Source organism: Gekko japonicus, unplaced genomic scaffold, assembly GCF_001447785.1.
Source record: "Gekko japonicus isolate JY-2015 unplaced genomic scaffold, Gekko_japonicus_V1.1 scaffold2080, whole genome shotgun sequence".
Taxonomy (NCBI): domain Eukaryota; kingdom Metazoa; phylum Chordata; class Lepidosauria; order Squamata; family Gekkonidae; genus Gekko; species Gekko japonicus.
Window position 1 is genome coordinate 97,561 of NW_015160896.1, and position 25,042 is coordinate 122,602.

Below are 25,042 nucleotides of genomic sequence, written 5' to 3' on the forward strand. Positions count from 1 at the left end.
ATCGGGCGCGCGGGGGGGGGGGCCACGGCGGACGTCCCCAATGTGACGTCATCACGTCGGGGATGCCTCCTCCAGGAACGCCCCCAAAGTCCCCCGCTGGGGGTGGAAGATGGACTTGGCAACCCTATATAGAAGGAATCAAGTGAGTTGTAATTCCAGGGAAGGAAACAATGTGGTGGGGAGGCAATGCTCCCTCTAAGCAGTGGAATCTTGTGAGCAAAAATTCTACTTTGTGAGCTACTGGCATTAAAGTTGTGTGCAAGTAATTTGGCTACTGCATAAATTAGTTTGCTCTGGAGCCATCCTTCCTGAGCTGAGAGAAATATGTGTGAGCTGGGGGCTAAAAAACTGTGAGCTAGCTCACACTAACTCAGCTTAGAGGGAACACTGGTGGGGAGACGCTTCCCCAACACTGTTGAATATTTCATATTTTCCATACTAAGACACGGAGAAGAATATGAAAACAATATCCATTTATAATGTCTACGAGCAATTTTTATGGTAGCATGTCACTCAATTTTAGTAGAAATATAAAGGTTCTACTTTTACCTAATCCTTATGAAGTCTCTGTTGCTTCTGCTTCTGCTTCTGCATCAGCAGTCCTTGTATCAGTGGAGGTCTACATTTGTCCCCAGGTCTACTAACTCCAAGCAAATCAAGTGTGTGCCTACAGATATTAATGATCCGTGTCTTATGAAACGGCAATGGTAGCAAGATTTATAAGCATTCAGAAACTCTGCTGAAGCTTGTGTTCTTTTTTGAACAGACAAAAGTTACCAATTAGAGACCAAAATCCCTAGACCGTAGCAATTAATTTATGTGCTTCCTGTAGCCTAATCCTTCACACCTTAGACTGTTTTGTGGAAAAGGTAGTTCATCTCTGTTTTATTTATTTATTTATTTATTTATTTATTTATTTATTTGACTTCCTCCCTCCCTGCCATAGCAGGCTCAGGGCGGCTCACGTCATTATTACTGGTAAAACAACTTCTCAATTAAAATTACAATAAATTAAGTCTAAAAACAATACATAAAGTGCTAGCAAGAGCATACAACATGGCAGTAGTCTCACAAGAGTCTTTTATTTTAGTTTGCTCATAAAATCCCACCACAGTCTCTGCTATTTAGGGCTGAGGAGGCAAGATATATTTTTAACACCTATCACTATTCTGACTGACTTGGAATCTATATATTCATTATTCAAACATATAAAGAAAGTAGTGAAGAAAGTCTAAAACAGAGCAAGGGAAGCGAAACCCTGCTACCCCCATGCCTTACATGCTACACTCAGATGGTTCACTTCAGCATTTACCTTCTAGGCTTAGGGGCGGTGTTAACCAATATGGGCAACTGGGGCAGCTGCTCCAGCCCCCATCCTGGAAGGGAAACTGCACATTACTGACTGTGCAGTATGAACAGTATGCTTATACAACCACACTCACCCACACCACTTACAACTGTAGCAGACTAGCAATTAACAAGGTTCTGTCTGACTTGTTATAAATAGATCTGTCCAGGATTTATTTTTTTGGCATCATGTTCATATTTATAGTACAGTCTTTAAAAAGCTAAATATACTCTGCACACACTTTCTCCAGGACAATTTGTTAATTAAAATACACTAATTACCCTGTTCTCTAAGAAAATTTCAATGAAAACACCAGCTGCACACTTGATTTTCTTCCATGCACATGCACTTCTAGATACCCATTTTATTCTGTGCTATGGAAAGGGCAACGTCCACTGTAAATTTGAACAACTCCATGCAGCCATCTATTGTTCTGCCTGTCATTATCACACATATTGCATATTGATCAAAGCTAAGAATACCTCTGCAGCCAACAAGGCCAGTAGAAATCAATACATAGACGAGTGTTATATTTAAAGCTTGGGTAGTTTTGCCTTCTGAAGAACATGCTGCTGTTCATATTGTATATGGCACAGTCCACATTATTTTATCCCACTGCTCTAGACTAATAAAAATTCATTACAGCATCTGTCAAAGTTTTTGGACAAGAGAGAGAGAGAGGAATCATGCCTATGAACTTTGGTAGTCACTGGCCTAGATTTGGCATAATTTCCATGTTAGTGTAAATCATCTGTCTGCATAAAGAATGCAGAGACAAGCAGTTGGGGGTGGGGGAAGCTTGTTTTGATTATCTTAAGATTAGTACTGACTCAAACTGACTGTATCCAATAAGACTTTGTACCTTTTCAAACAGTATTGAATAATGAAAGCTGGCACTTAAGATGCATTATCTACAGATTTCAATGGAAGGAGGTTAATTATGTTAGAGGGGGGAGGGGAAGAATTATTATCACCTCTCACTTTTATTACACAGATTAAATGCTATCGTCTTCAGTCTACTGTGTGCTACCAAAGAGTGTTATCTGCCAACTTTTAAAAATGAATAGGGTGAACGTTGATGAGGAAAATCAAAGATCTGGAAGTTAAACTATGATCCTAATTATATAGAAAAGAGATAATCATTTTTTTCAGGCAATTACAGGACATCTCTCTGATCTATAGACTAGTGTGTAGTGTGTGTAATGTAGTTAAAGGAAGCTGTGTGTGAAGCATATTAGTAAGAGAGGGAGAATCCAAAGAATTAGGAATTTTACAATGTACTTCACATGCCATGATGTCTGTGTCACATCCTACTAAGAACAGGCCCTGATAACAGATGCTGATTTCCGCTAAAATGGCAACAGGATACAGAGGAATTTTCTATCACCAACCCTGAGCCTTTCTGCACACGCCTGTCCCCCTGAAGTTTGTCCACAGGCATGTTGGAAGTGGAATCTCCCTCTGCATTGCATCCCACTCTCACTTTCCTCCTGCATCACAGCTCTTTCCAGATTCTGCATTGTTTTATGGCCATTCGGAGGTGACTTCGCAGGGTATCTGAAAGTGGTTTCTCCCCAGACCTTTGTGCTCTTCAGCTTCTAGTTCAGAAGGGATTATAAGCAGACTGCCTGACACGGCTTTTGTCATTTCTGCCCATTCCCCCATCCCTATTTCCACTTCTATTTTGATGCTTCTAGCTTGGGGGGAGGGGGGTTGACACATCCCTCCATCCTTTGCACATTGGACCCTAGGGAGGGATCTTTCCTCCCTTCCCCAAAGCCAACCTGCACACAACTTGGAGGGGGATGTATTAAAAGGAATGACAGGATTGCCCACTGGAAACACTGGGAGAGGCTTGAAGGCCCATTAAAAAAACACACCAAAACTTAAAACCCTTGGGACCCCACCCCTCCCGACAGACCAGCCAGCCAGCTGCGAAGCTGGCATCCCTCTCTGGGTCGTGCATGCCTGGAGTAGCCCAGTGGCAGCTAGCCAAAAGGGGTGGGAGAGTGGGGAGGAGAGGAGAGAAAGGGGAGGGTGCGGTGTGCCCCCTCCCTTGCTCACACACTTCGCCAATTCAGTGGCAATTGGATGCCCCCTCCATAAGTCACAAGTGACATTAACCAGAATTAAGCAAAAAACGTGGGTTTTGGTTGTAGATGCAGAATGCATACACAAAAATAAACTGGAGAAAAAAAGAACAGTGCATAGGGAGGGGACACAAAATACGAAGTTAGCCTTAAAGGCTCGAGTGTTCAGATTCTCCGGAGTAAGCTTCGGTGAGCTGGTAGTGCAGAACGGGCCCCTGAAGTCTTGAAGCCACTAATGCTGAAACAGTCTACTGAATGGATTTACATGGGGTATGTTCAATAAGAATCTGCAAAGAACCTTTGTGTTCTTTATTGGACACCCCCCAAAATCAACTACCTCCAGCCGCTACACTAAGAAAAAATACAAGCACTTGAGGGTGGGGGGAGGCTGGCTTGGACCATACAGATGTAAGCCAGAATCCAAAGGCATTCTAGGAAACAGAAGCAGCTCAGCTCAACATCCACACTCAAATCCAATGGCCTTTCTTCCTTAGCTCTGCCCTTCCTATCTCAGTCTGCACAATGCTATTATTAATTATACTAATACAAATCCTTTAGAAAGGATTCGTGCAAACAAAAGATACATTTATTTTAGATTACAAATGACCTTTCACTGATACAAGCTTTTATCAAAAGGCACCTTGCTGATGGTAAGTAAGCCACAGGACACCAAGCCTGGCACCAAGGGCTGAAATAAACATGCCTTGAGCAAGGCCTGCCTCCTCCCTTTTAAAAAGGAGAAGCAAAGTTTGACTAATTCAAACTGATCGGATACTCAGGGATTGCTGGAGTTTATCTATGGAGAGGCCAAATCTAGGTTTCCAGCTTTCTTCCTCAACAGACCATGTAAAAATGAAACAGTTTGGTAATTATTTAAAAAGGAGAAGCAAAGTTTGACTAACTCAAACTGATGGGATACTCAGGCATTGTTGGAGTATATCTATGGAGAGGCCAAATCTAGGTTTCTGGCTTTCTTCCTCAACAGTCCATGTAAAAATGAAACAGTTTGGTAATTTCTAACCAGCTTCCTCATTCTCCAGTATTTCAAGACTGTAGAATTTATATCTACATGAGGATGAAAACTAAAACAAATAACATTAAAATGAATCAAAGAATTATTTGTTCATTCCAAACTTTTCAAAGAGAGTCTTGCTAATGCCTACTCATATGAACTAGGTGTGACTCAAAGTCCTCCACACCATACCCATGAATTGGCAAGACATAGGAAGTACTTCCAGGAGAAATGAAATTATGTGCTGGAAGCATATGAAGCATGGGTAATAATGCACTGACTTTCAGCTTCAATATCTGAGAAGTTGCATTCTAAGCCGATGGATAATGATAAAGATTTCTAATGGTGAAATAGCAGTTTATCACACATGCAGCACCAGATTCCAAACTGAACCCATGTTTCATTGTTTCTAATTGGAAATGTTGGTTGTGCTACTCTGAAGAACTAACAAGGGCCCTAATTTGCTGAGCGATCACTTTCAAGATGTAGGTTTTTGTTAACTGACATCATAAAAAGCAACTATATCAGTGTTACCTGAAACGGCATGATGTCCTTCTGAAAGTACAGTATTGCTTTTAGAGGTGGCATTTCTGGTGATGAAAAGAAGGAAGATGTCACTGGCTGGACTTGAGTGGGTTTAAAATAGTGAACATTTACAGTTTTTCCCAAGAAACATAGCTCTGGACAGGGTGAATGGACCTAAAAAGCCGCCCTGAGCCTGCTTGCGGGAGGGCGGGGTATAAATCAAAATAATACAATAAATAAATAAATAAAACTTCATTTATTCTGGATATAAAAACCTTGTTTTCTTCAGAGCTACTTCTGTATTCTCAAGATCCATTATATCATATAAGAGGGGACTAATTTGGCAGCTTCGATGCAGAGTTTCTGCAAAGTTGGATTGAGGATTACCACCTCCTGCTCTTCTGAAGGATCCAAGTTAAACTGAATCAGCCTCAGAAGGTCTCTCTTGACAGATTATCAGTATTGACTTTTCATTATGTTGTGAAGAGATTTCTAAAAACTTCTGTTAACACCAACAGTGGAAACAGAAGAAGGAAAAGGATTGGGGGTTCTGCTCAAAGTGGGAAATTTTCAATGCTATGGGAACACCAAATGGCCAGTCTGCCTTTTTCCAGCCATTTCAATGGGCTCAGTCTGGAGTAATTCTACAAAGGATTACGGTATAAGATTCCTTCCTCCTTCCCTGACCAAAGTGTCAGGCCTGGAACAATTGCTCTGCAAGCCTTCTATTGTGTTCATTATCTGATTTGGATTACGCATCCTCAAAATCGCAAAGATCTTAAAATCCAATTGCACTTCCCTTCATTTAGTATGGCCATTTATATCTCTGGGTTACAATCTACAGTGGGCCCTAAGGTCAGTTAAATAAATTTAAGCACAATAATAAATATACAACAATCTAGAGACAATCTGGTGCTACATTTGGTTTTTAAAAATTCGTTAGTTCCAAATATTTTACAATTTGAGTGGTGAATAGTCAAAGACACATAATTACCAGTGGACACACTGTGTGCGTTAAGTGCCGTCAAGTGAATTCTGACTTATGTTGAAACTATGAATTAATGTGCCCCAAAATGTCCTATTGTTAACAGCCTTGCTCAGGTCTTGCAAACTGAAAGCCATGACTTCCTGTATATAGTCAATCCATCTCATTTTGAATCTTCCTCTTTTCCAGCTGCCTTCAACTTTTTCTGGCATTATTGTCTTCTCCAGTGACTCTTGTCTACTCAGAATGCGACCAAAATAGAACAGCCTCGGTTTATTCATTTTAATTTCTAGGGAGAGTCTTGATTCAGACTTGATTGGCTCTTGATTTGCCTTTTTGGCAGTCCATGGTGTCTGTAAAATTCTCCTCCAACACCACATTTCAAAGGAATCAACCTTCTTCCTGTTGGCTTTCTTCATTGTCCAACTTCCACACCCATACATAGTAATGGAGATTACTATGGCATGAATTAACTTGATCTTCATCACTAGTGACACATCCTCACACTTACACAAATCTTCTCTTTGGCAGCTTCGACCTATTAGAATGAACTCCCTGGTGAGATTAGGGCCCTTCTGATTTCTTGGTTGCAGTCTCCCTTTTGGTTGATGATGGAGTCAAGGAGCTGATGATGGAGTCAAGGAACTATTTAACTATCTAGTACTGCTCATATGGCTATTACCTTAAGCAGAAATTAGAACAAAAAAAATAAAGACACTTTACTCAGTATTATTTATTTCTCTTATATTTGATTATTACACCTATGAATTTTGCCAAATCTTGAACAGTGTCAAATTCCTCATCATCAGCCTTAAAGTTATGAACTTCCCCAGTAGTCATTACCTTTTTCTTCTTGATGTTCAGCTGTAATTCTGCTTTGGCACTTTCTGCTTTAATCTTCATCAGTACTTGTTTCAAGTCTTCACTATTTTCTGCCAGTAATATGGTGTCATCTGTATATCTCATATTGTCAATGTTCCTTTGATCAATTTTCACTCCACCATTAAATCTAATCTAAGTTTCCTTATGATATGTTCTGTATATAGACTGAAAAGTTAAGGAAATAAAATACATACTTGTCTGACACCTTTGACAACTGGAAACCATTCTGTTTCTCCATACTCTGTCCTAAAAATAGCCTCTTGTCTGGAGTACAGGTTGTGTATCAAAACAATTAGATGCTGTGGCACCCCCATTTCTTTTAAAACCAACCACAGCTTTTCATTATGCACACAGTCAAACGCTTTGCTATAATCTCTGACATGCAAGCTGATTTTCACTGGTGACTGGAGCATATGAAACAGAAGCTGATTTTCTTCTGAAATCCTTTCACATCCTGAAGCAAACAAGGTAAATTTGCAATACAGCTTCAACATCTGGTATTTCTCATTCCATATATGGTAACAGTCTTGTCTGTAAGATTTTAAGCATCACTTTTACTCACATGAAAAATTAATGCAATGGTCCTATAGTTGCTGCAGTCTTTGACATCTTTTTGCAGTTGGAATGCAAATTGGCCATTTGCAGTCTGTGAGCCATTTCTGTGGCTTGGAATAGTTCTATTGATATCCTGTACCCTCCTTGTGATTTGTTTCTCTCAATTACTCTCAGTGCAGCTTTCACTTTACTTTCTAAAACTGTTAGGTTCTTCAAAAGACTCTTATTCGAAGGAATCTGTCACCCTTTCATCTCTTTTGTATAGTTCCTCAGTGTATTGTTCCCATTTTTTCTTTATTTTGTCCTATTCAGTTAATGTGTTTCCATATTGATCTTTCAGCATGCCTAACATGCTTTAAATTTCCCTTTGAGTTCTTGGATCTTGTGGAACAGATCTCTTGTTCCTTTTTTGTTGTTGTCTTTTATTTCTTTATATTGGTTATTGTAATAGTTCTCTTTGTATGTGTGAGTCACTGGAGCACTGTCATTAGAATTTTGATTTTGTTTCTGTCACCTCTTAGTTTTCATTCTCGTCTATCTTTAGCAATTTTAAGAGTTTCATCAGTCATCCATTGAGGCTTTTAATTTCTATTGGCTACATGAATAGTCATTGCACATTCTTCCTTATACTATCTCTGGTTTCATCCCATAGTTAACAGGACTGCACTTACCTGTAACTGTTGTTTATCGACGTCTTCTGTACAGAAACACATTGGGACTGCTCATGTGCAGGCTGCCTGCAGGCCATTTATTTTCTAGCTTTAAGCTCCAAGAATGGGGCTTCCTGCCCCCTGGACGTACCACGTGTGCAGGTTATCCTACTGAATACATTATGTGTCCCAGGGGTGGGTGCCTGCATTCCCTCTAGTATCCTTGAGGGCTTCTCCCTTTAATGTTGGTTGACAACTTCCAATCTAGCTGGCTCAAAGCAGTTCAAGCCAAAATCATACAGCTTGGATTCTCCCCCTCAGCTCTCCTTCAGATGGGCAGTGACCTAGCTAGATGATCCTTGAAGGCAGAGAGTAGATGATACTGAACGCCAGTCTGATATTTCAGGAGCACCCAATTTTATAGTTGCATTCCATAAATGCTATCTTCTTACCTCAGCCACTTATTATTACAATTTGGATAATCTCAATCAAAGAAGAGCTTTTACTCTAGGTAAACTTTCCTAGATGGCAAATATCACAAACTTCTATGGGAGGAGAGACGTTGTCCTTGTAATTGAGGTGAGATAGAGATGTTGGCACATGTTTTCCTCTGCTGCTCCTTTTATAATGAGATTCACACAGTTTTTATTCTTCTGCTACTCAAACATTGCTCAGTTACCCCTGAGTCTGGGATTATTAATATGCTTCTCTCTGACACAAATACAGAGATTACCCAGAAAGTTGCCAAATTTTGTTCTCAAGCAATTAAATTGCGCTGTAATCAGATCTCTCATATTGATGCTGAGGCGATAGACTGTAATTTTAATTAGTGTATTCTAGATTACATTTCACTGAAACGGCATAATGTTTATTTTTTTAAATCCTTTATTAGATGTATTATATGCAACAAGTTAGATGATATTAGAGTGTATATTGTTTATATCTCTTATACATCTTATATTTTATTCATCTATCTCTTTGTTTATTTTTACATATCTCTGTGGTTGATGATGATTTATTTTGTGTTGTGAATTTAGTTATGAACCAGATTCCCTCAGTTTCTGTCCCAGTGCTGCAAGCCCAGAAAAGTCACATTAAGCAGATGAGGAACTCACAGTGGGGAAGGGGAGAGGGAATATGTGTCTGCACAGAAGACGTAGATGAATAACAGTTACAGGTAAGTGCAACCCTGTTTTCATCTTCCATCTACTGTGCTGACACACATTGGGACCTTCACAAGCTTGTTACCTAAGGAGGTGGGGTGAGTCCCTCATTGGAACAGCAAGTATAGTACAGCTTTGCTGACCTCAGCTTCTCTACTTGCCTGTAGGTCCAGTGAGTAATGTATGATGGAAGGGTCTTCCGACAACCATGTGGCCACATGACAAATATCTCAGATCAGAATCCGACTGTGAAACACTGCAGAAGAGGCCTGTGCCTGAGTGGAGTGGGCTCTGATATCAAAGGGACATGGTTCCCCACATGCCCTGTAACAGCAGCAGACAGTAGATACCACCCATTTAGCATGGATTGTGATAAGTCTGGTTTACCCTTGTTAGGGCCCAAGTAGCAAATAAATAAAGATTTGTGCTTGTGAAAGGGATTTGTCCTATTCAGATAATACAATAAAGCCCTTTTCACATCCAAGGAGTGCAAGGTTTTTTATGCCAAGAAAGTGGGAGAGGGAAAAAATACTGGGAGGACAATATCTTGATCCAAATTAAATTTGGAAACAATTCTGGGAAGGAACGCCAACTGGGTGCAGGATGACCCATCCCTCAAAGAACTTAAAAAATGGTGGATCAATATGGAAGGCTGCAAGTTCTCCCATCCTTCTTGTAGAGGTAATGGCCACCAGAAATGCCACCTTCCAGGACAGGTGAGCTAACAAACTGGGCCAGGGGGCTCCAATGGGGGCCTCATCAAGGTGGCCAGCACTAAAGGAAGTGGCCATTGTGGAATGATGCACGGGGAAGCAGGGCCGGATCTATCATAAGGTGAAGCTAGGCAATTGGGGGGGGGGTCTATTTCGGGGGCAGCCACATTCATTTTTTTAAAAGAATCCAATAACTCCGGAGGAGATGCTGTAATAAATTATCCCATGTCTCATTCTGGAGCCGAATTCTGCTCCTAGCCATGCTGTCTCTCTGCCCCCACCCCCAGCAACAGGGCAGGAAGGAAACAGGCACCACTGCCACCATGTTGCCAAATTTGCTCCCTTTCCCCTCTGCAAGGCTGTTGGAGGAGGGAGGGTGGAGGCATGGCAAATGGAGCCCCAGCTTGGAGTCCAGGCTCTGCTGCTGAGGGAGGCTGGGCAGGGTGTGAAAGAGGCAGCCAGAAAGGAGGACTTTATGGCAGCAGCAAGGGCATTGGATGACTGCAGGATCGAGTGAGGACTTGCACGTGTGAAGGGGAGGGTGGGTGGTCAGAACAAATACTGCAGTCAGGACGCCCAAATCACCCGAGCGCCCCTCATTCATGTGTCTTCTTCCCTCCCCATTTAATTTAATTTTCACTGATGTATTATAACATTATTGAAGCAAGATTAAACTTGTTCTCAACGGGCAAGGTGCTGTAAAGTTGTTCTCAACCTTGCCCATTGAGAACAACTTTAATCTTGCTTCAATAATGTTATGATACATCAGTGAAAATTGTTGACACTTTCTAGTTGAAAAACTGACCAGAGACGCTGCATGCTCTTCATCTTTTTTCATTTTCGTTCGAAAGAAGATAATTTATCAAAACAGTAGATCATTCTGGAGACCATCGTTAACAACCACAGTTTAACAACCACAGTTTTGAATCACTATTTATGTATTTTGTATTCATCTTTTGTACTTTGGCTATATTATTGATGTAAAGATTTCTTTAGCCCTAACATTACACAGTTTTCCGGTATATTTTGGATTATTCCCTGTATGCTTAACCATTTTTTGGATTATTCCCTGTATGCTTAACCAGGCAACTATTTTTTTCTCTTGTCACCCTTATGGAGAACCACTCTGTTCTTGGGAGAAATTTATACAGTCTGCACCCCCACCCCATGGATGAAAAGGCTCTGAAGCGCATTTATTGGGAAGGTGCTCCCCCCCAACATTGTTTTGTTTGATTTTTAAAAGCCTACCGCTTTTAAGGAACTCTAGAGACAGAAAGCGGCAAGGATGAGCCAGTGAGCAAAACAGATCAATTTTGTTACTGTCCATTATTGAGCATTCTGCCCCCTGCTGGATGCAGTTTTACCTTCTGCAGGAAGACGGGTTGGAAAACTTGAGAAGAGAAACTGCAAAGTTTCCTTTTTTCTTTTCTTTTTCTTTTTTAGAGTTCTACTCTTGCTGCTGATTATAATTATGAATCTTACTGAAATGGGCTGGGGCGAAGTAGAGATAGTACTCTTAATTCTGAGTAAACATGCAAATCCCATTAAACTGAAGGAGGTTTACAACCATAGAACTAATTTTATCGAAGTGCATTTCATCTATACTGCATATAGAAATGGTAACTTCACTCAAAGCTGAAGATGCTGAAGTTCACATAGAAATTAAAACTATAAATGCACCAGGAGTTTTGATGGAAATGTTGTTGAATTAGTAGATCCATTTATTTACTCTTGCAATTCATATACCCTCAAGGAAAAACACACAAAGACCTAAACCTTGAGTCATTAAAAGCAACTGGACTTACATCAAATATACTGGAGGTCAGGAGGTTTTCCCTAAGAATTATGTATGAGTCTCTAAAAGATTATAGAACAGATACACTCATTCATTTTTTTTAATGGTGCAGTATGTTTCAGATATAAATTCCCAAAAGCAGCTGACAATAAGGTAAAACATTCGGAAAATATTCAAACCTCAAACTTTAGAAATAAAATACCTAACAACATGTAAAAACTCAGCAGTAGCTCTGATGTACTACTCCAGAATGAGTGGAATTATGTGAAGACAACTTTTTAAAAAATCACTCTCCACTACTAAAATCGGGCACATAGGGCGCTGTCCCATGGGCTGCGAGCACTTAAAGGGGTCCCTTTAAGTGTCCGCTGGCGAGGGCCCCTCCCACTCAGAGATCCCACAGCCGCTTCTCTCCTTCCTCTCTCTCAAGAGAGAAGGGAGAGGAGTGGCTGCGGGTGCTGGGGCTTGGGGGTGGGATTTCCCCACCGGCCAGCTGGCCAGGTGGTGGGTAGAATCCCCCCAAAAGTGGGTAACCCCCACCAAACCAGGGGGTCTGGCAACCCTATACCATCCCCCTCATACCATTTCCTCATGAGCCAGTATGATGGAATTGTTGGCATTGCAAGTTGGCCGGGGGAGGGAGCAAAATCTGCTACTATAGCGGCCACAACTACTGTGGCCAGGCCCAGTAGGTGAAGGCTGCAGTGTCATAACTGTGAAGGCCGGTTAGCCACTGGCCATCCCAATGCTGAGTGAGCAGCAGTTTCCTCCCCTTGAGTCTCATGGGTGCCCTGTTCATTATATAAAATCTGAAGCACTTTGTGTCACAAAAATTCCATAACAAAGCATTTAATTGTTCAAAAGCTTTACTTTAAGAAAGAATTGCTCCAATTACCCAGCATTTCAGCATCTTGAATTTTCTACAGTATCTTAGATTGCATATTTTATAACTTATGGAACACCAATTACTATCAGCTATGAAGAAGGCTGCCCGTTTCATTTGCATGTTGTCCTAAAATACCTTAGTAGCAGGAGATAGAAGATAAAGAAAAGATAATTTCACTATTACCCTGTGTGCCTCTTTCAAATATCTGCCAGTGACTACTGCCAAACAAAGTCTATTAAGTATGACACTAAGCACATGAAGCTGCCTTATACCAAGTCAGACCATTGGTCTATCAAGGTCAGTGTTGTCTACTTTGATTAGCAGCAATTTTCCAGTGTCTTAGGTAGAGGTCTTATCATCTACTATGGATCCTTTTAACTGAAGGTACCATGAAATGAACCTGGCACTTCTGCATGCAAAGCAGATCCTTTACAGCCACTCTAGCACTGAGCTATAGCCTTGCTTGTGCAACAAAAGCCTTGTTTGATTCATATGACTGAAGCAATTGCTCAGTATCCATACCAGAAGATAGGTATAAAAATGGATCCCCCACTTTTAAAAGAAAAAAAATATGTTTATCTTTATCAAGGGAAATAATACATATGTGGGAGAAAATAAAGACTCGCAAAATAGCATCACGTGCTCTGAAATACAGCACAACTGTTTGTGAAAACTTGTGCAAACTGAAGGACTCTAAAATGTAGGCAGGGAATCAATGTTCAGAACAGAGTTGTACTTGAAACCCTGGTTTCCGATGCACTGGGCCAGTGAAATAACTGTCAAACAAGCTGGCCGAATCACTGGTATCCAATTAACAGAGACATTGTTCCCAAGACCAAAGAAACTATGCAGTCCCAGAGTCTGCCCAAATGGACAGTGCTTGAGGAAACACCCCACTATTGAGACAGATGCATCCTTTTTCCAAAACAGGACATGTGCAGAGAAGCTACTTAGCCTCAAGAGCATGAAATAACACACAGTCCCAAAGCTAGCTCCATGGGGTACACATAGAGGCTGGGACCACTGATTCCATTTGTACCCTGTTTATCCATTTCCTCTGTAGTCCTTCTTCTAAACATGCTTGGTGCTTTTTTCCTCACTGAAAGACTTTCATGACTGTGAGCTCCTACTTCAAGAGGAACGTATTCTGCACACTGAAAACAGCACAACTGGAAATAGTTGATTCAAACCAGAGACTATGTCTCTTTCACTGAACAAATCTATTTGTCCCTTCATATGGCATGACCTGGCTGCTGAGCCTCATGGTGATCACAGCCAGGGGCCACGTTTGCTGCCTCAGAGGAGGAAGAGGCAGGTTGCAGCTATCTGCTGCTGGGCATTGTGGGGGTGGAGCCAATAGCATGTATGGGTGGCTCCGGCCCACTCTTCTCCGGTCTTCATAAGGGGTTCCAAGAGGAGGGGAGAAACCCCAACCCCAAGGGGAACCCAATGTCAATGACGCTTGAGCTGGGGCATAACTGATACCACCTTGGGGCACATCAGGACAGTTACCCAACCCCCATCCTCCATACTACGCTGGAATGGGCACCTGGGAATTAACATATGGCAGTACTGAGGCCTGTGATGTGCTACATGCCTTGTGCTGGTGCTAGTGGTATAGTGTAAGAGTGGGCAGTGGCAGAGGACCCGAAGGTAGAATGCAGACCCCAGGGTCCCCATGGCCAAGCAAACCCGGTGTGTTGTGCCTGATCTCACTTACCATCTGGACCACCGCTCACCCCTTCAGCCAGTCCAAATCCATGTTCCACCAGGCCCAAACCAAGACCTACTGGGACAAGCTGAGGTCTATGGGGACAAGCTGAGGCCTACATGGACAAGCTTGCCCAGCGTGCAAGCTTCGCGCATGCGTGCATGCTGAAAACACCGTCCGGGAGCCCCCCGCCGCAGAAGAAAAAGGACTTGGCAACCCTACACAGGTTGCAGGGCCTAACACAGGGGATAGGTCTGATAGCAGCCACATAGTGCATTGCCTTTCAGGGAATGCAAGTACCCACACTCCTGCAGAGCAGTTGGTTTAACCCCACTTGCTTTGCTGGGAATTCAGTTCTCAAGGGGTCTGTAATAGGAAGCCATGCAAGTACCGGCATACGTGTCCCCTGTGTGTGAGATTTCACTCATTCACGGCTTGCCCCAGGGCAAAGCCTTGAAGTGGAGCCAGGAATCAATCTGGAGGCAAGCAGCAGGGAGGGGGTAGCTCTAGCCACCCCTCTGGTAAAGGGGACCAGACCAGTTAAACACCAGGCCTTAGAGAGATGGCTTTGTATATACCTGAACTGTGTTGATAGCTTATAGTTATTGTATGGGTTTACATTCAGCTTTTGCATCCCTTGTCAAGGCCCCAGGTCCCCTTTCATGGCTAGTAATTTGCGCTCTGTGCAGGGATTGGAGCAGGTGGTTAGGGACAAGACTGAGAAGGAGTGTTTGGCCAACAGGGTCTTGGGTCCCTTTCCAGCTCCCCCAGTTCCTAACCTTCATGTATCCCTATGGGGGTTGTTACCGAAGAAGACACCTGGTGAGTATCACTTGATCCACCACCTTTCCTATCCATGGGGGGGAGGCAATGAATGATGTAATATCCAAGTATTTGTGTTCTGTTAGGTACACCTCTTTCAGGTGGTTAGGGACAAGACTGAGAAGGAACATTTGGCCGACAGGGTCTTGTGTCCTTTTCCAGCTCCCCCAGTTCCCAACCTTCATGTATTTCTATGGGGGGGGGTATACCGAAGAAGACACCTGGTGAGTATCACTTGATCCACCACCTTTCCTATCTATGGAGGGGAGGCAATGAATGAAGCAATATCCAAGTATTTGTGTTCTGTTAGGTACACCTCTTTTGACTGGTTAGGCGTTGTGGAGTAGGGGCGGAGCAGACAAAACGCAACACGAAGTCTGCCTTTCGCTTACTTTCAGTTCACCCTGCAAATTTTGAGTTGTTGAACTTTTCATTCGATGTCCAGTTATGCATGGATACGCATTGCTGATTTGGTTTGGTTTCATGCACAGCATCTGAGCACTTTAGTTCCTTTTGGGAGTGAGCACTCCGTCGTAGTTCAGGTTTGGATGATACTGCATACTACCTCAATGATTTCCTGTTTGTTGGCCCTCAGGGATCAGGGCAGTGCACTAAGTTGCAAGCTGGTTTTCTCAGCTTGGTGGGTTGAACTTTTCATTCGATGTCCAGTTATACATGGATACGCATTGCTGATTTGGTTCGGTTTCATACACAGCATTTGAGCACTTTAGTTCCTTTTGGGAGTGGGCACTCCGCCGTAGTTCAGGTTTGGATGATACTGCATACTACCTCAATGATTTCCTGTTTGTTGGCCCTCAGGAATCAGGGCGGTGCACTAAGTTGCAAGCTGGTTTTCTCAGCTTGGCGAAGGAGCTGGGAGCCCCTCTAGGCTATGAAAAGACCGAAGGGCCTGTCACAGTGTTGATGTTCCTGGAGTGGAGTTGAATACAGTGGCTCAGGGGTCCAGGCTGTCAGTGCAGAACGTTAAGGATCTGAGAGACAGGATTGCCTCCTCTAAGAGCTGGAGCAAAACCACTTGGCTGGAGCTACAGCAGTTGGTTGTTCACTTCAACTTCGCTTGTAAGGCTGTTGCACCAGGCAGGTCCCCCTCATCATAGATTGAGAGCTGATTTAGCAGTCTAGGAGGAGTTCTTGCCTGCTGTCAACAGGGTTTCTTTTTCGAGGGAGGACATGAAAATAGAAGCCAAGTTGCAGGTCATATTGGATGCTGCAGGGTCATTAGGGTTCGGTGTTTACTTTCGTGGACATTGGTGTGCCAAGGAGTAGCCAGCAGAGTGGGCCCTGGTGGGCCTCACTAGGGACCTCACCTTTTTCAAATTCTTCCCCATAGTAGTCACAGCCTGGCTGTGGAGTGATACCCTCACCAATCACACAGTTCAGTTTTGGTGGGGCAATATGGCAGTGGTCCACATCATCAACTCTCTCACATCCAAATCTCTCCAGGTCATGGCACTGGTATGAGCTTTTACTCTGCATTGTCTCCACCTTAATATTCTCTTTGTGGCTAAGCAAGTGCTGGGAGTTTGTAACGGGGTGGTGGATGTTCCATCCCATAAACAGATGGAAAGTTCCATCAGCTGGCCCCAGAAGCGGATCCCCAGCCGGCCCGAATGCCCCCAGAGCTATGGCAGCTTGGTGGGTCAAGGTGCGCAAAGCAATAGCTAGCTATAGCCCCTAGCACCAGGAGAGCTTATGATCGTGCAGTCAGCCAATCTGAAAGGTTTAGGCAAGAGGTAGGGCTTCGTGGTGCATGGCCCACCCCAGTGGAGCATGTTATGCCGTTCTGTATTTACATGAGAGGTAAGGGATTCTTGGTCAGATCTATTAGGGGTCAGCTCTCTGCCCTTGCATTTGTTAGCACAGAAGACTTCTGTATTTGGAACATGCTTGAGGGCTGGTCTCGTGAGGTTGGAGAACAAAGGGATGGTCAGATGTCTATTTTGCCTACGATCCTTAAGGGCCTGCATGGTGTTTGCGCTTCCAGCTTTGAGGTGTCCCTCTTTCATGTGGCAGCACTGGTGGCCTTTTCTGGTGCTCTTCAGGTTAGTGAATTAGTAGTTTCTTCCCATAGCGATAGTTTTGGCTGGGCATTGATGACCCAGGGTATTCATTTCACCAATGAGGGGGTGTATTAGGTGGTTCAAAATGGATCAGAGTTGTTTAGGGGTTGAGATTATGGCGGGGCCTTGTTCTGATACTGAGTTATGTCCAGTAACAACCCTTCAGCAGTATTTAGCAGTTAGGGGAAATGAGCCAGGGGTACTTTTTGTCATTATGACTATAGTCCATTGACTAAATATCAGTTCTGGACAGTCACCGCCTGGGTGTTGGAAAGGTTGGGGTTGGGTGGAGTTAAGTTTGGTACTCATTCCTTTAGGATAGGCACTGCCTCTACAGCAGCTGTGGGTTACCCTGCCCCGGCCATCTAGCATTTGGGTCATATGTCTGCCCCCTTTTGTCCAATTGAGCACTGTTCTTCTGTTGTTAATTTGAGTTTTCTTTTTAGGTTCTGTGGTCCACCATGGAAGGAGGCGAATTCTCATCTGCAGGCACAGCAAGATTTTCTGGGTGGCTCACCGGGCCAGAAGATCATCCTTTGGTTTGCAGTTGGGCCTCAGTGACTGGGCAGTGGTGGAGTGGCGGGAACACCAGGGCCTAAGGTGGCCAGGTCTCAGGCCTCTTCTGTTTCAAGGAAGGAAGGGTCCTCTGTCTAATGTGCTGGTCATACACCATGGTGGTAATAACCTGGGCTTGGTGAATGGGAAAGCCCTTGTGTTGCAGACTAAGGCCGACCTGAGACATATCCTGGATGGCCTGGTGTGTTGGTTATTTGGTCACCAATGCTACCGTGTTTGGTTTCCCAGGGGTGGAAAAACCCTGGTGCTTGGACAGGGCTCACTGTAAGGTGAACCAAGAGCTTAAGAAAACTCTTGAGGGTGGGTTAAGCCAGTATTTGCCTCACCCTGGTATGCAGATCGAGTATTGGGATTTATACAGGAAGGATGGTATGAAAAGGAAAATTATATATTCCTAAGTGAAATATGGGCTGCAGGTGGCTGTGGGTTGCTTAGTGGGCACAAGGTCCTAAGTAGAGACTTGAATTTGGGTGTGGCGGGATAGTGTGGGCGGGGTAAGGAGAAGCAGACAGGGGAGCACCAGTTGGCACCCCCACCTTTTTTGGGGAAAGGGGTCTATCGGGATCAGCATTTGGGTTGTGTGGCTCATGGCTAGGAATGCAGACTGCCTGTGGGTACCAGTTAGCTCCACCTCCTAAGTTGTGCGGCTTGGAGGCTGGATGTATGAGGATGTAACCTGCTTGCTATACCAGTTGGGTGTGAGCCACGTGATCATGACTCATGCCAGGGGCACAGTGGCTCACCCTATGTGGCAAAGAGGGATGAAGGGCAACCCCTGGCCTTGCCATCTTGCACTGTTAGGTTGCCCTAGCCGCTTCAGTTTCTTAAAATAAATAAAGTGACCCTTAGTTATCACATCACTGTGTCTGTTTCTTTCTTCCAACTTTGGGGGGGGGGCAACTTGGTTCCGCCTGGCTGCTAAGCCTCACGTCAATCACAGCTGGGGGCCACTTTTCCCACCTTGAAGGAGGAAGAGGCAGGCCATGGCAATCTGCCACTGGACGTTGTGGGGTGTGTGTGGAGCCAACAGCATATATGGCTGGTTCTGCCCCATCTGTCTCCAATCTTTGCTGTGTGCTTGGCCCACCTGCCCGCCCTGTGAATAGTGTAGGCTTCAGCGGGTCGCCTTTTGGGGCTGGGTAGGAATTTTTTGCCCTCCTCTGATTTGCCATATGATTTTGCCTATCCTACACTGTCAGTGATGGTACTGGGCAATTGGCTTGGTGGTGCCATTTAATTAGGTTGGTCACTTGGCAGGATAGTACAGGGTAAGGAGAAGAGGATCAGGGAGCATCAGTTGGCACCTCCACCTTTTGGGGAAAGGGACCAGTCTCTGGGTTGTGTGGCTCAGGACTGGAAATACAGACTGCCTGCGGGAACCCCTTGGCTAGCGCTGCCTCCTAAATTGTGCAGTTTGGGGGCTGGAGGTATGGGGTGATAACCTGCTTGCTATGCTGGCCAGGTGCAAGCCACATAAACATGGCTCATGCCAGGGGCAAGGTGGCTCACCCTATGTGGTAAGGAGGGGTTGAGGCCGACCCCTGGTCTTGCCATCCTGCATTGTTAGGTTGCCCTTGCTACTTCAGTTTGTTAAAATAAAGGGGCCTTTAGTTATCCCATCGCTGATTCTGTCTCTTTCTTCCGACTTGGGGTGGGGGGCGAAATCGAGCTTAAAATGTGTTGATTTCTCTGGAACTCAAAGGAATGGCTCCCGAAATCTCTAGTCTATATGATCCTTGAAAACTAAAGCTGGCATGTGTTCTAGTAATCATTCAAAAAAATCCCTCAAACAATAGCAAAACAGTGGACGTATGATGCCACCACAGCAAGATCATGACCTAACAAGATTATGTGAACCTAAGTGTACATTCTTTTATCCAGAGAGCATGGAAATAAGCTATACAACCTCATAAATCAATTTAATTAATCTTAATGATACTAAAGTCATACTTACACTATTAACAGGAGTGGATATTTATTCCGGTCTGTGAAATCCTTTGGAAAGGACAACTGTAAAGGAAGGTCTTTTAAGAAAAGAGCAAAACATTAAAGTCTGGTAGTTTCAAAGATGAAAAAAAGAAAAGCAAAATATTTGGTTTATAATAATAACATCTAGGTACATTTACCATAGTCATCAATGTGAAGCATTTTAATTTCTGTCCGGATTTTTTTTTTCTTTAAAAGGGCTTCTTGTAATACAGAATTGTTTTCCAATATATAAAATCCTGCAAGAACAACATGACAGAAGAAGAAATATGTATCAACCTGGTAAACAGTGCTAGTACAAAGTACATTTATGAAAAGAGAAATGAAAATCCCTGGCATGGATCCTAAACCTTGCCTCTGATATGCCCTTTTCTACAGAGGTGGTAACCCTCTGCTATGGAACACGCTCCTCAGGGATTACTGCTTTTGCAAGGTCAGATTCTTTCAATTAGTTTTTAAAAGCCTAGTGCCAGACAACTGCCCTTAGCAGTAGACAACAGTCTCCACAATGGGCAGGATGCAGCACAAGCAAAACTTAGGATCCAAACCTCCCATTTTTAAGCATTTTATTTGCTCTATTCATAGCCTGCCTTTTTCACTAAATCTCAAGGCAGATCACAGAACATAAAGCAGTGCATGAAACAACCAATGAACAGTGCAATAGGACTAGGATTACAGAATTAGAGAACAATGCAAGCAACCAATGAAGGCAGGTATACTATAAACAATACACAAAGTGGATTAAAATATACACTGCGCAGCAGTAAACGCAGGTTATACTAAATCAACATCAAGTGCACCGTTAAAACTCTTCTACACCTTTTTTCCCGGGGGGATGGAAAAAACTAAGCTTAATTTATGATGCATAATGAAATATTAATGGTTCCCCCCTCTTTTTTGGATAAAACAATTTTTATTTAAAAAAACACCCCTTTATTCTGTCACTGGGTAGAGCAGAAACATCATTTATTTATTTATTTATTTATTTATTTATTTATTTTGCGACTTGTATCCCGCCCTACACATAGTGTCTCAGGGCGGCTAACAAACAGGATGTAAAATTTAAGACACTAAAACAATGTTATATACAAGCTAAAAATGGTGGTACAATAGTTTACATAAATTAACCTAGATGTGCGACGAATCACATTGGTGGTAGAAATTCTTAAAAAGCATGAGCGCCAGGAGTGCTGTTTCTCAGGCTCAATTGAGCGACACCTACCGCCCCTTCACAGTGCGGTAGATGAAAGATGAAATCTCGGTGATGGAATAGTGGCGGTGGCGGCTCCTACTCAAAGGCCTGGTGGAAGAGCTCCGTCTTGCAGGCCCTGTGGAACTGTACAAGGTCCCACAGGGCCCGGATCTCCTCCAGATCTCATCTGCTCTCTTGAAAGCATGAGGAGGAATGTGACTCTAGGACACTGCCATGCACAGACTTCCATCTAGGGCTGCTATTTGCATGCTATAAAAAGCAAACCTCTGTGGGTGCTCCCATAGCATGCCTCAATGGAGTGGCATGGTGGAATGGGCGGGAGAAATGATATCACAAGCTGCCTCAGCCTCACTTCTGATTGGAATTTGGAAGTGACATCACTGATATGTGGCACTCTAGGAATTTTCCTGCTCCCTGTGGTTTATACCATAGAGTTTGGGAGGAAGTCCTAGAGCGTCATACAGCCTGGTGCCATCATGCTGAAGGTCCTAGCCAGAAGTGATATTGCGGCATTGCACAATGCTGTTTTGCAAGTGTTCACTCTCCAGATGTTACTGCTGTTTGGGGCTGTACTGGCAACCCTATTTCCATATCAGTAATATCCTTGTTCAGGTTCATTAAGAGAGTTACAACAACCATTTGGTGTCTCATGAAGCAGTAGTTTCAATTTTTCATCTCCAAGAGAGCCAGACAAAGCCACTTCACAAGTTTTATAGAGCTGTCTTAGGACAGCTCTATAAAACTTCCTGAGGAACGGAAGGTAGCTAATGTCACTCCCATCTTTAAAAAGGGTTCCAGAGGAGATCCGGGAAATTACAGGCCAGTCAGTCTGACATCGATACCAGGTAAGTTGGTGGAAACTGTTATTAAGGAAAGAATTAGTAGGCACATTGATGAACAAAAACTATTGAGGCAGACTCAGCATGGGTTCTGTAAGGGAAGATCTTGTCTCACTAACCTGTTAGTGTTCTTTGAGGGAGTGAACAAACATGTGGACAAGGGGGACTCAATAGATGTTGTTTACCTTGACTTCCAGAAAGCTTTTGATAAAGTTCCTCATCAAAGGCTCCTAAGTATGCTCAATAGTCACGGGATAAAAGGACAAGTCCGTTTTTTTGAACCAAAAACTGGCTAATTAATAGGAAACAGAGAGTGAGTATAAATGAGAAATTTTGTCAGTGGAGGGTGGTAATCAGTGGGGTACCACAGGGATCAGTACTGGGTCCGATGCTTTTTAACTTGTTTATTAATGATGTGGAGTTGGGAGTAAGCAGTGAAGTGGCTAAATCTGCAGATGACACAAAGTTGTTACTCCTGGCATTCTGAGATGTGAACCTGAAAGACAACTAATTGTTCTACTCCTTCGCACCCGCTCAAAGCGACGCCCTGACCTCGGCTAGAACCTCCGCCGTCACATTGGTGGCCCGTACGGGGAGTCGGTCTGTTACCCACACCTCGATTACCCCGCCCAGCGGGGTGGGTACCCCCAGCGGCACGAGTGAGACAAGAAGCTCCAAAAGCCATGGATGAAGGTAACGAAGGGGAAACCGGGGCGGCGGGACCGGCTTCCAGTCCGACGGCGTTTGACCTAGCCCAGTTCTCACAGTGGATGGCCGAGAGACAAGAGAGACTAATGCATGAATGGGTGCGAACCCAACAAGAGACCCATACCGTACTGGTCCGGGACCTCTGCAAGACCTGGGAACAGGCAAGAGGGGCGGGAACTACCTTGGGAGGAATGAGAACCCCCCCTCCCCTTTTGACCAAAATGACACCTGAAGATGATGTGGAGGTGTTCTTAGAGATGTTTGAGAGAATAGCCGAAATGGCTCAATGGCCGGCAACTCAGTGGGCTTACTTTCTAAGCCCCTACCTGACGGGAAAAGCTCAGACCGTTCTGAAGAGTCTTACGAAAGCCCAAGCAGGGGACTATCCGACGTTGAAACAAGCGATCCTAGACCGGTTTGAGATAACAGAGGAAGCGTTTAGACAGAAATTCCATTCTAGGAGATGGAAGGGAGAAGAACGTCCGAGGCTGTGGTTGGCTGAATTGTCTGAAACAGCCGAAAGGTGGCTAGGTCCCAAGACGGAGGGCGAGAAAGGCATCATGAACAAAGTGGTGTTACAGCAGGCGTTGCAAAGTTTGCCAGAAGAAATGCGCATTTGGGCTTTACGCAACAAGCCAAAAGACATAGCCACTTTAAGCGCCCTAATGGAGAATTTTATAGCTGCTGAAGGCGGGCGAAAAACAGTAGAAAAAGGGAAAACCGGAATGGGGGGCACTAGGACCGAGGGAGGTCGGGGGAGCGACGGTCCAGGCAGGGGCGGGTGCGAAGGCCGAGCCCGTCCCTTCTCGCGAGGTCCAGCCCTTAGTACGCCACTCCGTGGGGCGTTTCAGCACAAGCCTGGCTTTCGCCCAGACAATTCAGTTGGTGGGGGTGAACCGAAAGAGAAAGGCGGGAACTACAGTATGCCACAGAAAGGGCCCTGCTACTCCTGTGGGGAAATGGGGCATTTCCAACGGGAATGCCCCATGATGGAATGTGAAGCCGCTTGGCCCATGGCTCTATCTAGCTGGGCCAACGGAGAAGGTTGGGAGCCGTTCACGGTGGTGGTGCATTTGGGTGGGCTACGGGTGGAAGCCTTATTGGACACAGGGAGTTCTGTGTCCATGATAAGGGCCGATCTAGCCCCAGGGCATCTACCCATATGCCGGTGGCTCGCCATTAATTGCTTCACTCAACATAATCATAGGTGGCCGGTCATCCGAATGCCGGCGGTAATCAAAGGAGAAGCTCTTACTTTAGAGCTTGCCAAGGTCGAATCGTTACCCTGCCCCCTTCTCATAGGGAGGGATGTGAAAATGTTTAGGGCCCTTATACACGAGGCCTCCGCTGCCTCGGCGGCAAACACTTGGTCAGGGACACGGGCGGAGCAAGCTGAAAGAGAAGAGAGTGGAGAGGGGTCGGAGGATTCAGAAATGAAAGATTGGAGTGGGGACGAAAGCTTTCGACAGGAACAAGAACAGGATCCCACGCTAGAGGCTATGCGACGCAAGGTGGCGGTAAGCGAGGGAGTGGTGGTCGATGCGCGTCTGGCGTCACGAACTCCCCGAGTAGAGAAAAATAAGGGGGTATGGTATCGGGTGGCCACTTTGTATCCCAGTCAGCGGGAGGTTAAACAATTGTTACTACCGCAGGAGAAACGAGGGCAGGTAATGGAGATGGCACATGATAATGGGTGGGCTGGCCATCAAGGCGCCGCCAGAACTTTAGCACGGATTTTAGAAAGATTCTTTTGGCCCTCGGTTCATAGGGACGTGCGGCAGTATTGCCAGTCCTGTCCCCTATGTCAGCGATGCACTAATAAAACCCCCCAAGTAGCTCCATTGCAACCTCTACCCGTGATACAGGAGCCATTTACTAGGATCGCTATGGATTTTATAGGGCCGATGCCTCGCACCCCTCGGGGAAATCGGTTTGTGCTGGTCCTAATGGACTACGCCACCCGCTTTCTGGAAGCTGTGCCCCTGCGCACCATGAAAGTGGTGGTGGTGGTGGTGAAAGCCCTGTTCCAGATGTTTTCTAGATTTGGCATACCCAAGGAGCTACTGTCAGATCAAGGCTCGTCGTTCCGGGCCAACCTGTTAAAACACCTATGTAACTCCCTGGGTATCAAACAAATCTTTACTTCTCTGTATCACCCACAGACGGATGGGTTGGTGGAAAGGTTCAATCATACGTTAAAGGAAGCAATCAAGAAAGTAGCAAACGACAAACCCCAGCAATGGGACTTATTCATTGATCCTCTTTTGTTTGCCATGAGGGAGACCCCCCAGGCTTCCACAGGCTTCAGTCCTTTCGAATTAGTGTTTGGACGGCAGCCACCAGGCATTATGGCTTTGATGGAGGGACAATGGGTCCAGCGGCCGGAGCAGGCTGCTGTCTCAGCTCCAGAATATGTACAACAATTAAAGGAAAGGCTACACTGGGCCCAACAGCAGGCGGGGCAAAGGTTGAGAGAAGCTCAGGAGCAACAAAAGAAAGGGT

At 44.5% G+C, this 25,042-nt stretch overlaps 1 protein-coding gene across 1 annotated transcript in view; it reads right to left on the minus strand.

Moving 5' to 3' along the window:
- DPP10 (dipeptidyl-peptidase 10 (inactive)) overlaps positions 1-25,042 on the minus strand; it is a 240,468-nt gene that overhangs the window by 25,736 nt on the left and 189,690 nt on the right. Inside the window, exons 16-17 of the mRNA XM_015423766.1 lie at positions 19,921-20,019; positions 19,749-19,818 (exon numbers count right to left, since the gene is read on the minus strand). Coding sequence (XP_015279252.1) covers positions 19,749-19,818; positions 19,921-20,019 — 169 coding nt within the window. The remainder of the gene's footprint in view (positions 1-19,748; positions 19,819-19,920; positions 20,020-25,042) is intronic.